Raw genomic sequence first — 15,318 nt, forward strand, 5'->3', positions numbered from 1 at the left:
CCCAAAGCATCCTCCCAATGTTGAGGTAATGTGGCCTGGTATAGTTCAGGAGGGGGGGCGCTCTCTCCCTCTTTTCCTGCGACCGGCTAGGATGCATGCTCAGATAAAGGGTCTGGTGTAGATTTTTGGGGGGAACTCCATGCCATTTTTTTAAATTTGGAGTGGAGTTCACCTTAAAATCCATACCAGACCTAAAGGGTCTGGAATGGATATTTGGGGGGAACCCCACGTCATTTTTTTTTAATTTGACGTGGGGTTCCCTCTAATATCCATACCAGACCTGTAGGGCCTGGTAATTAAATTTGGGGGGACCCCCAGGCATTATTTTTTTTTATGAATGACTTTTCTCTGTATTGCCGGGAGCTGACAATTCATTATAGCCGCGAGTGATTTTAATGACTTTTTTTTTTACAATTCTAAGCACGGGAAACAAGCTCTACTTCACAGGCATACTATACACCCCCCTAGGTACGAAATTTAAAGGAATATTTCACTTTTATTGTTTCACTTTAAGCATTATTAAAATCACTGCTCCCGAAAAACCTGCCATTTTAAAAACTTTTTTTTGCATTGATACATGTCCCCTGGGGCAGGACCCGGGTCCCCAAAAACTTTTTAGGACAATAACTTGCATATTAGCCTTGAAAATTAGCACTTTAGATTTCAAACGTTTGAGGCCTTGAAAATTAGCACTTTAGATTTCAAACGTTTGAGTCCCATAGACTTTAATGGAGTTCTAAAGTTCACACAAACTTTTGGTCTGTTCGCTGGTTCTGGTGCGAATCAAACGGGAGGTGTTCGGCTCATCCCTAATCCTGGGTATGATAAAGTTTGAAACACAAAATAATAACATATAATATAGTAAATAACTATAAATAATTATAAAAAATAATTATTTAAAATGATAATAATAATGATTTAATAATTATAAAAAATGAGCAACAACTATTTTATACTGGACTTTATGTGTTCACTACATGGATTGGTTTATTATTTTGGACATTTCCCATAATCTTCCATATATGAGTTATATTTATATATGTTATGTTTTCACACTTTGTGACCTACCTTCAGCCCAGGTTCACACTGGGCTGCGGGAGTGAAGCCGTGCGAGTTCAGCTGAACTCGCACAATTTCACTCCCGCTGGCAGTCCAGATTTCAGCCGTGATTTCAGAGACATCTGTGCAGATTTCAATGTAAATCGCGGCTCGAAATCGCAAAAAGTAGTACAGAAACTACTTTTTGAAATCGGTGCAGTGCCGCAGACGGCATCGCACTGATTAGGACGGTGCCATTGCCGACAATTGCCGAAAAAATGCCGCCGATTTGAGATGCGATTTGACATTATAAATCGCATCTCAAATCGTACCAGTGTGAACCAGGCCTCATGTGTATAGCAACATTTCATTATTTGAACATTGCTTACTCAACTTTTTAGCGCTACATTTTGCATTTACCTTATTCACCAATCTTTATCACATTTGTATATAGCCGCTTTCCACATTTCACCAATGAGTTAGCGCAGTATTATTCACTTTTTAAGCTCAATTCAAGTGTTCTAATTTACTATCGCTGTTTTCTAGCTGGTCTAAAACCACTTTTGACATAAAGGGACACTTTTTTGTTGCCATGGACAATCTCAACTTTCCCGGCCGAAAGAACAGTATATATAATATAAAACTGCATGCAGGGCACCAGAGAAAGCACTAGGGACAAAAGGAATGTGCAATTATTTCATACAGTAATGTAATCTATGCAGGGGTTTCGTGCTGCCCTAAGACTGACTAAACTCGTGCACCCCTTAATTTAAATATGAGCCACCCCTTTCTGTTTAAGACCCGTCGTGAAATTTTTGAGTGGGGACACTAGTTCTTAGGGCCTGGGGGGGGGATGGATTTCCTTAATTTGCATAGATTTCCTCTCACTTCTTGTTTGGCTATGGGGCAGGAAATTAAGGAAAATCTCTGCAATTAGACGGAGATGGTAAAAAATAAACTGACAGGGGCTATAACCCTCCCTTACTCTATCCAAAATGAAAAACGTGTTGCCTACAAATTTCTGATAATTTTATGGAGAGGACTAAGAAGATATAACCATGCCAATGGTACAGCAGAAAACATATAGCACAGTGAGGAAGGTTTGTGGTCCAGGATGATAGGACAGTCAAAATTAGAAGCAGCTTGTGTTACACTAACAGTGTAGCGCAAGCCGGTAGGGACTCTTTCCGTGCTGCCCCCCTGCAAAGTGCTGCCCTAGGCCTGGGCCTTGTTGGCCTAGGCCAGGATACAGCGTTGAATCTATGACAGTGTACTGTATGTGTTATGAACCTTGTACTTTTTGAATTTGCCGCCAGGCTCCGCCCCATGTGTCGCAACAATTGCAGGGAATGGAGCCTGGCACACAGAGGCATTGGGCAGAGGACACAGCCTGCAGACACAGTGGGGGGACATCGCAGAATCCTGGGGATAAGGTAACTAACCTGAACCAGTATCCTGAGATGCAATCCTGTGTGTGGCTCGGGGTTACCACTAATGGTAATAAAAATTAATCGAGATCCACACTCAGAAATATCACCAGGAAGGTTAAAGCAAAGCCATAGTTTGAGTTATTATTGTAATATTCTTTCACATCCTAATAAGCTTCATTTTTATTAATTTATTGAATACAGCAAAATTAAGAGCAAAGCACGGCTAGCACATACAGTATGTAAGGAGCAAATATGCCTATCTCCATGTACATATACAATTATAAACAGAAATTCTAGAGACTTTGGGCTGTATTGATCATCATGACTTTGCGTCTTTAAAACATATGCAATGTGTTGAACGGAATCAATGAAATCTTCACTCCACTGCAGAGATAAAGGCACTACCAGGATTTTCAGCATCTAGTACTTCTGATGCCTGTGTCTGCCAGCTGCATGATAACATTACACCCACCAACTGCTATATTACTAGTATAACTTTACAAGTAAGAAGGGGCACACTAGTGTTGTATTGCCTGGGGCTGTGGGGATGAACCACAGCAGGAAGCAACAAGATACAAGCATTTATCACAGCCAGAAGTGTCAGATGCTGAAGAACCCAGTAGGCACCTGTAACGTTGAAAGAGAATGAATATTCCATTCATTGAAGGTTATACTGTTACGCATAATAAATGTGGTCTAATGACAATGTCTCTTTAGGAAACGCTGATAAGATTATTTACATCAAGATAATCACTTTTACACATTTGTCTGAAAAATATTTTAAAGGCTTTACCCTAACACAAAACCTAAAGCCTCTCCAGTTTTGAAAACCCTCTGCACCATAAATACCATTGTAATATATTGAGTCATGTATGAACTGCCATCCTTACCTCCAGTTGGTAAGAATACCAGTTCATACGGTTTCACTTAATGTTTGAAGTGGTGGTACATGTTTTTGAATCCACTAAACAACCTGGAAGATGGCAAGGCTTATTGGTAATGGTACTGTGGCAGATACAAGTGCTCAAGTGCTTTAAGACCCTTCATTTGTATGTCTGCAGCCCCATGCACTGAAAGTCTGGGCTGCACATTCAAACAGGCAGCTAATTATAACTATTGTTACATTAAATATATTAGATCAGCTGCTGATTGTTGTTTATACATTAGTCCAAAAAACCCAGTGTGAACATCTTTTATCTTCTGATAGCAATGCTTAAATTCAAGCACAATTGTTAATCAGGTATGCGTTGATGATCTCCCAGTACATGTTTATTCAGTGTATAAACTCTAAGTGATTAAAATAGTAAGTGACATGCCATTTTAGGGAAATATCTAAGTGTTAAATTATTTCCAAACATTCTAACATCAGGCTATTTGCATACACCAAAGATTTTCGTTTTTGGAATAATGATGACAGATCGTACTATGTTTATTAGACTATTGTTTCTTCATTATTCATTGTAGTATTTGCAGATGATGGATTTTCTTTGTGGGGATTGTAGCAAGCAATAGATCACAACAATGTGTGCTTCAGATAGCAACTTGCTGAGAAACAGTGTGAAGGAAAACTTCCTGTTAATCTCCAGTGTCTTATAGCATTTATTTTTTGCTTTGATTCCTGTAATAGTATCGTTTACTTCACACAATGTGATCTTGATTGACATAACCATATCATGTAGAACAAATAGCGTTAATCTTGCTGCTTTTATCCCTTGCTGAAAAGATGTCCTGCACAAAAAAAGTATACATGATGGTATCTGTCTGCTGCGGAGACACCTGACATTACTGAAAATGATTATACTAACCAAAGCATGCAACAACTGTTTGCAAAGGATTGCCATATAGCCCCGAAAAGATATAATGTAAAAATGCTAATTATTTATCTTAAATGAAATGACCACTAAATCAGAGTTCCAGAAAAAAATGTATTACATAATAGCCCATTAAAAGTAAAAAACAGCTTTTGCTGCAGTAATTATCTTTAGTTCAGCGCAGTTAATTTCTTTCTGCCACTAGATGTCATCAGTCTGCCAGGTTAGGTGATAGCCAGTCTTATTCAACCCACTTCCTCGGAGCTAAGCCTGTCATGGACACACCCCCTAAATATTTTTTCAGCCTGGCCACACTGTACTGCTGCACTAAATGTCAATCCAATTTTAAGTGCAGAAATCAGGACTACTCACTGCTGTCTCCGTACTAATAGAGAAAACACCCATAACATCATTGAACTGGTCAAAAGGATCCTTATCTGTTTTATAATGTTTGTTAATTGACCTGTACATACAAAATACAGCATGAATCAATAAAACAAAGTTAATGTGGTAAATTCAATTGATTCAAGCAATCAAACTTTTAAGTAATTGAAAAAAAACATTGTTATATTAATAAAAACAGCAAATAATTCATAGTAATGAAAATTCTGAATGTGTGTAGCTTTTGTGAATTTACTCTTTTGTCACCCAACCGTAGCATAGCTTGTGTTTATGGTCTTTTAAAACACACACTTGTGTAATTTCTGCCACATGATAGTTTAAAGTGACTCTTTCAATAATTAAACCTTACAACAATGTCTACCTGCACGAGCAGCTTAGTATACATTTTCTGCCTAAATCTACCAAAATGAAGGCACTCCCTTGCATATGCAGGAGGGATGTCATTTCAGCCCAGCCAGTCAAAGCAATCACAGATTTGTACCCTAAAGAAAACCTGATGAAGATGTTAGTGGCCAGCAGTGAGCTCCTGGACACCAGAGATAAGTATAGTTCAGCTTTAATGTCCTGCTACTCCCATTGCACTTATCGGGTTGATCTTCAAACCCCTACATCACTACTGTGTTCTGTAGTGATGTAGGGGTCAATAGGAGAAACCACAGTCTACAGCAGTGGTTCTCAACCTTCTAGTGCTGTGACCCCTTGATAACATTTCCCAAGTTGTGGGGACCCCTAACGGTAAAATAATTTTTGTAGCATGGGTTGTCAGCACCCAAGGCAAGACAAGTAATTTACGCCCCTAACCCACAGACATTTAGCGCTACCTGAGTCCTTTTTATTGGCAACTATAATCACAGGTAGTGTTACTCAATGTGTCTCCAGCTTCACTGTGTCTGACTTTGTGGTGTCTCGTAGCAGTGACACCTATGCTGAAATCAGGAGATAGGGTCTCCTCCAGCCTCTCCCACTTCAGCTGACCTCTAGTCTTTACCCCCCAGCCATGCCGTGAACTGAATGCGCGCCTGCGAAGAGGCTGAGTGGGTGGCTATGGGCTCCAGGAACAGCCCAGCTGGGCGGCCACAGGATCCAGGAATAGCCCTGCTGGGTGGCGGCTGGGGGAGTGGTGTGGGCTTCAGGAACAGCCCAGGATTTGGTGACCCCTGGCAAATCATCATTCGATCCCCCAGGGGGTCCCGACCCCCAGGTTGAGAACCACTGGTCTACAGCAAAGAACCAGAACATCAGCACACTTGGAAATGTTACATTCTACAAAATTTTCAGACACAAGTATTTATTTCATGTTTACTTTTGCAGAGAGGATTTGATCTAAGGTTTCATTTTAATGAGTTGTTTTTAAGCCAGAAACAGACAATTGATAGTTTTTGAATTACTGTAGAAATAAAGTACCACATTTTATGTATATGTGTATCTATGTGTACTACACACACTTCTATTTTTACCTTTGTAGATAAATATGATTTGATTTTTTTTTTTTAGGAGCAGAACATACCACTGCTTTTAGTGAGCATTAAGAATGACAACGAGGAAGAGATGGAAACAGCAGTAAATGATACAATGAATCAGAATGGCTGGCTCATTATTCAAAATCTTCACCTAGCTTCAAAGGCCATGCTAAAGAACCTATTCAAAATCTTGAAATATGCAGCAAAAATGCAAGGTAAAATCAAACTTGCAGGTTTCTTACTGCTTTCTTTTTTTCTAATAAATCAACCTTGTTTAGCAGTTTCTGTCAGTGATTTTTTATTGCAAGAAAAAATAAAGCTGAAATCCAGGCAGATGTAAATGTATGCATTTAAAAATAAAAAAAATAAAGAAAACAATCTAATTTGATATGAGTTTCTTTTAAACCCCTATATCATAGCATTCAGACTCGGAAAGAGTAACAGGACAAGAAGTCAATCATGTATGCTGCCAGCAAATATGTTGACAAGGAACATGATGAAAGGAGGAGAGAGCAGAGTTTGCAGAGGAATTACCTACTGCTTATTCGCTGTCTGATTTTGGATGGGTTGGAAAGAGGACACCACTGTATTTTTAACTGTACCAGAGTAATTGGCTCCATCCCTATTTCTGTGTTGCTTATCAGCGCTGTGTAAAACTGAGGATTGAATGGGCAAAATGCAAATCCTTTAGCAAGTAAAAAAGTTGCTTTATAGTGTTGTATTTGTGTATTTAGCAGGTTGCCTGGATTTCAGCTTTATACTGTATCACACAACAGGGATTATGTTCTGTAAAGATGGTGGCGGGTAAACTCTAGTATAGCTCATCCCGACTAGCCATTCACTGAAACAAAACCATACATTTATTAGAGATATTTATAATCCACTATGTACCTACACCAGAGAATATAGTACCAGGAGCTGTGCCGGAAGTGACCTCAGGACGTGACGCTTTTCAAAGCTTCTGCTTTTTCATAAGATCTGGCATCCTGACACTAGAGTTGAGCGGACACCTGGATGTTCGGGTTCAGGTCCGAACCCGAACTTTAAAAAAAAAGTTCGGGTTCGGGAACCCGAACCAGAACTCCGAACCCCATTGTAGTCAATGGGACACAGACTTTTAGAAAAAAAAATGTGCGGAGGTCCCCGCAAATTCAATAACCAGACCCTTTAGGTCTGGTATGGATATTCAGGGGAACCCCGCCGTCAATTTAAAACAAAAATGACGTGCGGTTCCCCCTAAATATCCATGACCTTTCCTCTTCTCGGGCTTACCCAGTGACGTAGCAGAGGGTACGTCAGAGGGGGCGGGGTCACGTGACGGGTGGCTCTGCCTCCTCTATATAAGAAATGTCACAGCTTCAGCCGCTCATTCGCTGGGCTGTGCCCAGCGGTGAGAGGAGGTCCGGGATGCTGCTGCGCTGGATGAATGGATGTTCTCATCGCCGGAGCGGAGATCACCCGACGCAGGATCTTCTCATCGCGGGAGATCACCCGCAGCCGTCGCAGGATCAGGACAACGCAGGAAGCCGGGAACGAGTAGATTTCTCACCGCTGGAGTTTTTTTTTTAATAAAGGACTTTATTCTTTGGTGTCAGTGTGTTTTTTTACAAGACTTTACACTTCCTTCGTGAAATGGTAAAGGTACAGTGTACCCCATTACCATTTCACACAGGGGTGGGTCAGGATCTGGGGGTCCCCTTTGTTAAAGGGGTCTTCCAGATTCTGATAAGCCTCCCGCTCGCATACCCCCACAACCACCGGGCAAGGGTTGTGGGGATGAGACCCTTGTCCCCATCAACATGGGGACATCCTCCCCATGTTGAGGGCATGTGGCCTGGTGCGGTTCAGGAGAGGGGGGCCGCACTCTGTCCCCCCCTCTTTTCTGCGGCCGGCCAGGTCAACGTGCTCGGATAACGGGTCTGGTTATGGATATTTAGGGGGAACCGCACGTCATTTTTGTTTTAAATTGACCGCGGGGTTCCCCTGAATATCCATACCAGACCTAAAGGGTCTGGTTATTGAATTTGCGGGGACCTCCACACATTTTTTTCCCCGAACTCCGATCCCGGACCCAAACTTTTTTCAATTATTCGGGTTCGGGTCCGGGTTCGGGAAAAACCCAAAGTCCGTACCGAACCCGAATTTTACAGTTCTGGTTCGCTCAACCCTAGTCCTGACGTCACTTCCGGCTCGACTCCTGGTGCATTCCACGCTGGTTCTTCTGCCACAAACATTGCAGAGCCTGCTGCGTGATACCCCCTGGACCCCCCAGAGTGACCACGGACCTTACTTGCATTACATGCTTTTTTATTACCTACCTTATGAGTAGCCATTTGGCTGATACTTTTAATAAACCCCTGTTTTAACAATGCTGCACTTAGTCTGGCGCACCTTGTTCTTCTCTCCCTTGTTGAAATGCAGACATAAATTTATGAACTAGCTAAGATGGCCTCTTAGAGCAACTACCTGCAACATATCTATGTTTTTCCTGCATTGGCAAAGGTTAAAATGTTAAAATAGCAAACAAGTTTTATTTTAAAAAAAAATTGATTTTTATAACAGCTTACCTGTAAAATCATTTTCTTAGAGTATATCACATGACACAGAGCAGCCATAGTAATTACTATGTGGGTTATAGGCCACCTTCAGGTTGGACACTGGCATAATCAAAGACAGACTTCTATATAACCCTTCCCATACAGGGAGTACCTCAGTTTTGTAGCAAAGCAACATGTGTATATCCCATTTAAGAGGGGCGGGACCTCTATGTCCCGTGATGTACTCCAAGAAAAGGATTTTACAGGTAAGCTGTTATAAAAATCCTATTTTCTTTATCGTACATCACGGGACACAGAGCAGCCACAGTAATTACTATGTGGAATGTCCCAGAGCAATGCCATTTGAGGGGAGGGAGACACAAATCAAAGCGGGCCACCATCAGATGTGAGGACCAATACTGCTGCCTGCAGCACACTACACCCACTACACTACACTACACTTGTTGTCCTACATCCACCTGATATAATCAAGTGAATGTTTGCACTGATGACCAAGTTACGGCTTTGCAAATCTGAGTTATAGAGGCTTGGTGATCCACTGCCCATGGAGCACTTACTGCCCTGGTAGAGTGCGCTTTAACTTGAAGAGGTGGAACCTTTCCTTTCAAAACATAAACCTGAATAATAATCTGAGTAGATTATGACGCTGCCTGCCCCTTCCTGGGGCCTTCTGGCATCACAAACAAAGCATCAATCATACTGCCCATTCCTGCTGCCCTGGGCAGGAGAGGGGGACCTATCATGATTTTTTCCAACCTAGGAGGAAGAAGTGAACATACCAGCTATCTTACCCGCCAAACCAGCTAATGCTGCAGCCAAATCGTCCTTAGTGACGTTTGCAGAGGCTGAAGTGTTGGAAGTAGCTACATTGCCTGACTCAGACAATGGCTCAGCCTGGTCAGCCATTTCATGTCTTTCAGGGGAGGATGATACTGTGGAAGCGAGACTAGGATCCTCAGACCCTTGCACTCCTCCTTACTGTTTTTACATTCCTCCTTCAGGAATACATAGTCCTAAGCACAAATCAGAGGTAGTAACAAAAATGCATCTGCTGCTGAGCTTTAGTCAAGCAATGTTTTATATGCTGCTATCAGTGCCCAGGCTGATGCTGAGTAGATGTGCCCTGACAATTACTGTATTCAATACCCATATATTGCTTACATATATGCTGCTGTGTCTCTCCCTCAGTCTGACTCACTACAGAGTGAGAGTTTTAAAATCAGCCACCTTGTGCATGCGCCGTGTATATAGTGCGCGTTGGCCGTGCTAAGTCACGCCCCCTGTGACGTAGCAAGCCTCCCCTCTCTCTTTTCTTTTCAAAGAGCTTTTCCTGCATGCATGCGGTGATCCTTATGATGGGACTGGGGGGTAAAGAGGGAGAGAGCCCACACCAGGAGGATGCCCATTGCTCAGCGGGCAGGGGTCCCCCCAAATCCCCTATTCAAAGACTGACAGGAGTGGAGTGAAGCAAGGCTGTCCACAAGCAATGCTGACACTGAGTCTGGAGAAGCATGGTATGTTGATACTAGGAATGTTTAGCTTTGCACCATCTAGTGGTAAAAAACAGGCATGACAACATCTTACTCATACAAGAAGTCCATAGGTAAAGCTTTTTAGAATCTTCTTAATTTACCAGTCCCGCCGCAGGGTACCTCTGTAAAATCACAGACAGACCCAACTTTCACCCATCACGGCGGGCCGTGTCATGACAGACCTTCAAGGACTGGCTCCCTTTTGCATAGGTTCTCACTCTCTTGGACCTGTATAGCACTCTGCCAGAGAAAGCCTTTGGTTTGGTTATTTGACCAAGGTTGCCCAATCTCAGATTCCAGCTCTCAAAAGAGAAACATTTCAGGCAAAAAACCTTGTTCTTCTTCCTTTGAGGCCCGGGTACCATCCACTTTAGCCCTTTTCAGCATTTTGAATGGATCCGTCTGCATAGCCCCACTGATCCTGTGAAGGATTTTCTGCAGAGCTTTCTTAGCACTTCTTTAACCGTGACCAACCCATTAGACACTGGCCAAAAAACTGAGGTACTCCCTGTATGGGAGGGGTTATATAGCTTCCTGTCTTTGATTATGCCAGTGTCCAATCACCTAAAGGTGGCCTATAACCCACATAGTAATTACTATGGCTCTGTGTCCCGTGATGTACGATAAATATTTTTTTGGGCTATTTTACACCTCATTAACCTGGTTCTATTATTATTATTATACAGGATTTATATAGCGCCAACAGTTTGTGCAGTGCTTTACAACGTTAGAGCAGACTGTACAGTTACAATTACAGTACAGTACAGTTACAATACAATTCAATACGGGAGGAATCCCTACTCATTAGAGATTACAATCTATGAGGGAAGGTCAAGTGATGCAAAAGGTATTAATTGTGGGGAATGAACTGATAAAGAAAATGAAAGTACACTTGTTAGGTGGAGGCAGCATAAGCTTCTCTGGATAGAAACATTTTCAGGGATCGCCTAAAAGTGGATAGAGTTGGAGATTGGGATAGAGAATTCCAAAGGATGGGAGAGGCCTGGTAGAAGTCCTGGATGTGACAAGGGAGCTAGAGAGCAGGAGGTCTTGGGAGGAACAAAGAGGATGATTTGGTTGGTATTTTGAGACTGGTTAGTTAGTGAGGTTAGTGATGTAGCTGGGGGCAGAGTTGTGGATGGCTTTATAATGCTGGCCATACACTATACGAAAAATCGGCCGAAATTCGGTCGTTCAGACAGTTCGTTTGTTTTTCAAACAGTTAATGGGCACAAAATCGATAATCGTTGGGACGTTTTTGAGCCAAAAAAACAAAGGACAAGTTTGGAAACTTTCTGCTGAATGAACGATAAATTGAAAGGTTAATGTGTTTCCCGTCCGAACTTTCTGCACTAGGTCTGTAAAAAACGAACCAACTTTTTTTTATTTATGTCCACTGAACGATTTATCAGTCATTACATGATGGCACTGTCGTTTGCGCTCACGGCCAAACTTTTGTTTTTCGAAAGTTCGTTCGGACGATTTTTCGGATAGTGTATGGCCAGCATAAGTTATTGTTAGTATTTTGAATTTAATTTGTTGGGTCAGTGGTAACCAATGGAAGGATTGACAGAAGAAGGAAGAAGACGCTGACTGGTTAGTAAGATGGATGAGTCTGACAGCTGTATTTATGAGAGACTGAAGTGGGGATAACCTATATAAAAGTAAGCCAATGAGGAGAGAGTTGCAGTACTCGAGGCGGGAGATGACCAGGAAGTGAATCAGGAGCTTTGTGGTTTCATTGGTTAGGCAGAGTATGTATTTTGGAGATGTTACAGAGGTTGAGATGGCAAGCTTTGGGAAGTGATTATATGTGGAGCTGAAAGGAGAGTTCAGAGTCCAGGATAGCACCTAGCACCGTGGCATGCGGGGATGGGTGGAAGAGGCATGTGGGTTAGTAAGTTAGTGATGCATGAGGAGACTGATGGAGTGAGCTGAGGGGTGGAGAGATAGAGTTGGGTGTTGTCAGCGTAGAAATGATATTGAAAGCCATGGAAGGCTATCAACTGACACAGGGTGGAGGTGTAGATTGAAAATAGGAGAGGTCCAAGAACAGAACCTCGGGGGGTTCGGGGGGACCCCAACGAAGAAAGGAAAAGGTGTGGAGGAAGTAGAATTGCAAGTGACACCGAAAGTGCGGTGAGATAGGTAGGATGAGAGCCATTGAAGAGAACAGTCATGAAGACCAAAGGAGTAACGTTTTTTTTTTGAGGAGGGAGTGGTCAATTGTATTAAAGGCAACCAAAAAGTCCAGAAGTACGAGTACAGAATAGTGTCCATTGGTTTTTAACCATAACTACCTATCCATAACTAGCCCTAATGAACTCATTTATCTGCCTGCTCTCCTTAGCTATTTAGTCAGATTTATTGTTTTATATATTTGCACATTTTTTGTTTTGTAGAAACTTTAACTTCTTAATTTGTTAATTTTTTTTGTACCAAAATCAAACTTTTGATATCATGATAAATAATGCAAACAATTCAATTATAGCCGTAGAAATGCTTGTTCTTTTAAAATGGTCACAGCCCAATTGTCTACTTACAGGTCTACCTTGTACTGCATTTTGCCTTAAAATTTATAGAAAATGTGATAAAAACAATATCGCTAAAGCAAAGCCTTGTTTATCCAAAAAATTAAGTTTCTGCCTTTGTATTGTAACAACAAATTTATTATGAAATGAAGGCCTCATAACTGAAATATGAAAAAGTAAAATATTTGTTTAACAGAGATCGCATGTAAGTTGCCAAAAACAATAATATAAAATTTGTGCACCTGTCTGTTATATATGTATAAGCATGTCATAAGCATAGCACAAATAAGCTTGCAAACGTTTCTAACTGCTGTCTACAGCATCACAGAAAGAAGAAAGACAGTACTGTGTGTGGCTTACTTCTGAACATGGTGCATCTATTCCTAAAGACTTCCTAGCACATCTTAAAAAGGTGAGTAACTGAAGATGTTTTGTGCAATTAGCATTAGGTACAGTAAGTCGGCTCTTCTTTCTGCTTAGTACAGCAATTGTAATTTGTCAGTCTACTGTAACGCCCTGTACACACGATCGGTTCGTCTGATGAAAATGATCTGATGGACCGTTTTCATCGGACGAACCGATCATGTGTGGGCCCCATCGTTTTTTTTTTTCCATCGGTGAAAAGACTTAGAACCTGTTTTAAAATTATCTGATGGTTAAAAAACCGATTGTCTGTGGGCAAGTCCATTGGTTAAAAATCCATGCTCAGAATCAAGTCGACGCATGCTCGGAAGCATTGAACTTAATTTTTCTCAGCACGTCGTAGTGTTTTACATCACCGCGTTCTGACACAAACGGATTTTTAACGGATGGTGTGTAGGCAAGACTGATGAAGGTCAGCTTTATCGGATATCTGATGAAAAAATCCATCGGTCCGTTTTAATCGGATGAATCAATCGTGTGTACAGGGCATTAGTATGATTATATAAAAAACCCTGTATGGCTAATCAAACATGTGAGCAGCCCTTATGCTGCGTACACACGATCGAAATTTCTGACAACAAATGTTGTATGTGAGCTTGTTGTCGGAAAATCCGACTGTGTGTAGGCTCCATTGGACATTTGCTGTTGGAATTTCTGACAACAAATGTTTGAGAGCTGGTTCTCAATTTTTCCGACAACAAAAGTTCTTGTTGGAAATTCAATACACAATTCAACGCACAAAATTTCTACGCATGCTCGGAATGAATTTGACGCATGACGCAATTTGACGCAAAATCATTGAACTTTAATTTTTCTCGGCTCGTTGTAATGTTGTACGTCACCGTGTTCTAGATGTGTGACCGTGTGTATGCAAGATAAGTTTGAGCGAACATCCGTCGGAAAAAAATCCACAGTTTTGATGTTGGAATGTCTGATCGAGTGTACGCGGCATTACTCTACTTATTTAATAAGCCCTCACTAAAAATGCATGTTTTTTAGATAGATTTTTTTAAATGTCTTGTTTAGCAAATGTGTTAACTGCATTGCTTGGTCTGCATCAGAGGTGTACAACTTGTGGCCCATGGGCTTAATATGGGCCGAAAAAGCTATAAATGTGGCACAGTACAAAATTGTAAATCTACTTAAAAATGTGGATTTTTTAGGGGAATGTGTTTGTAAAAATGCATTTATACTATATATTAATGTTTTATTCAGCTTCCATGTCTTTTAAAAAAAATAGTGCGTTAATTATGAGACCTTGCCTTGTCCGCAGTATTTGTTATTAATTTAGCACTAAACTGTGCAATTATCCACACATTTTATCTAGGGAATCTCTGGAAATGAAATGATATTGCTGAAGGATTCAGACAATCTCCTTAATTGCGGTTAAAGCCTACTCAACCTATTATTCTTAATGCTTCATTCAACATGTAATTGGGGTCTAATGCACACTCTATAATCTTTTAATAACAACAACATTGAGCTTCATATATATAAATGCTATGCTCATGAGTTTATACAGGTTATTTATCATGTATGCTAATCTGTGAAATAACTTGCAGTTAATTAAACATGAATCACTACTAGTGGGTGAAGTTTAATTGCTGTTTATTACATTTTAATGATGTCTTTCAAGAGGAGTTTTCAAATATCAATTAGGGTTAGTGATGCAATAAGCCCTAAAAATGAATACATAGAAGAATAACAATAGCCTACATTTTTAACATCCTATAGAGCAGTGGTTCTCAACCTGGGGGTCGGGACCCCCTCTGGGGTCAAATGATGATTTGCCAGGGGTCACCAAATCCTGGGCTGTTCCTGAAGCCCCGCACCACTCTCCCAGACTTCTTGCGGCTGCCCAGTAGGGCTGTTTCTGGAGCCCACGGCTGCCCACTCAGCCTCTTCGCAGCCGCCTATTCAGTTCACAGTAATGGTTGGGGGGCAGAGACTAGAGGTCAGCTGACTGGTGAGGATTGTGAGGTGGGAGGGGCTGGAGCAGACCCTATCTCCTGATTTCAGCATATGTGTCACTGCTACGAGACACCACAAAGTCGGAAACACAGTGAGTAACACTACCTGTGATTATAGTTGCCATTAAAAGTCCCCACTACAGTTCTCAGATCAGCAGATGAC

At 41.4% G+C, this 15,318-nt stretch overlaps 1 protein-coding gene across 1 annotated transcript in view; it reads left to right on the top strand.

Annotated features, from left to right (window-relative positions):
• The window catches only part of LOC120926622 (dynein beta chain, flagellar outer arm-like), a 533,844-nt gene that overhangs the window by 422,657 nt on the left and 95,869 nt on the right, over window positions 1-15,318 (top strand). The window contains 2 exon segments of the mRNA XM_040336739.1: window positions 6,176-6,356; window positions 13,083-13,174. Coding sequence (XP_040192673.1) covers window positions 6,176-6,356; window positions 13,083-13,174 — 273 coding nt within the window.

This window comes from Rana temporaria, chromosome 2, assembly GCF_905171775.1.
Source record: "Rana temporaria chromosome 2, aRanTem1.1, whole genome shotgun sequence".
Taxonomy (NCBI): domain Eukaryota; kingdom Metazoa; phylum Chordata; class Amphibia; order Anura; family Ranidae; genus Rana; species Rana temporaria.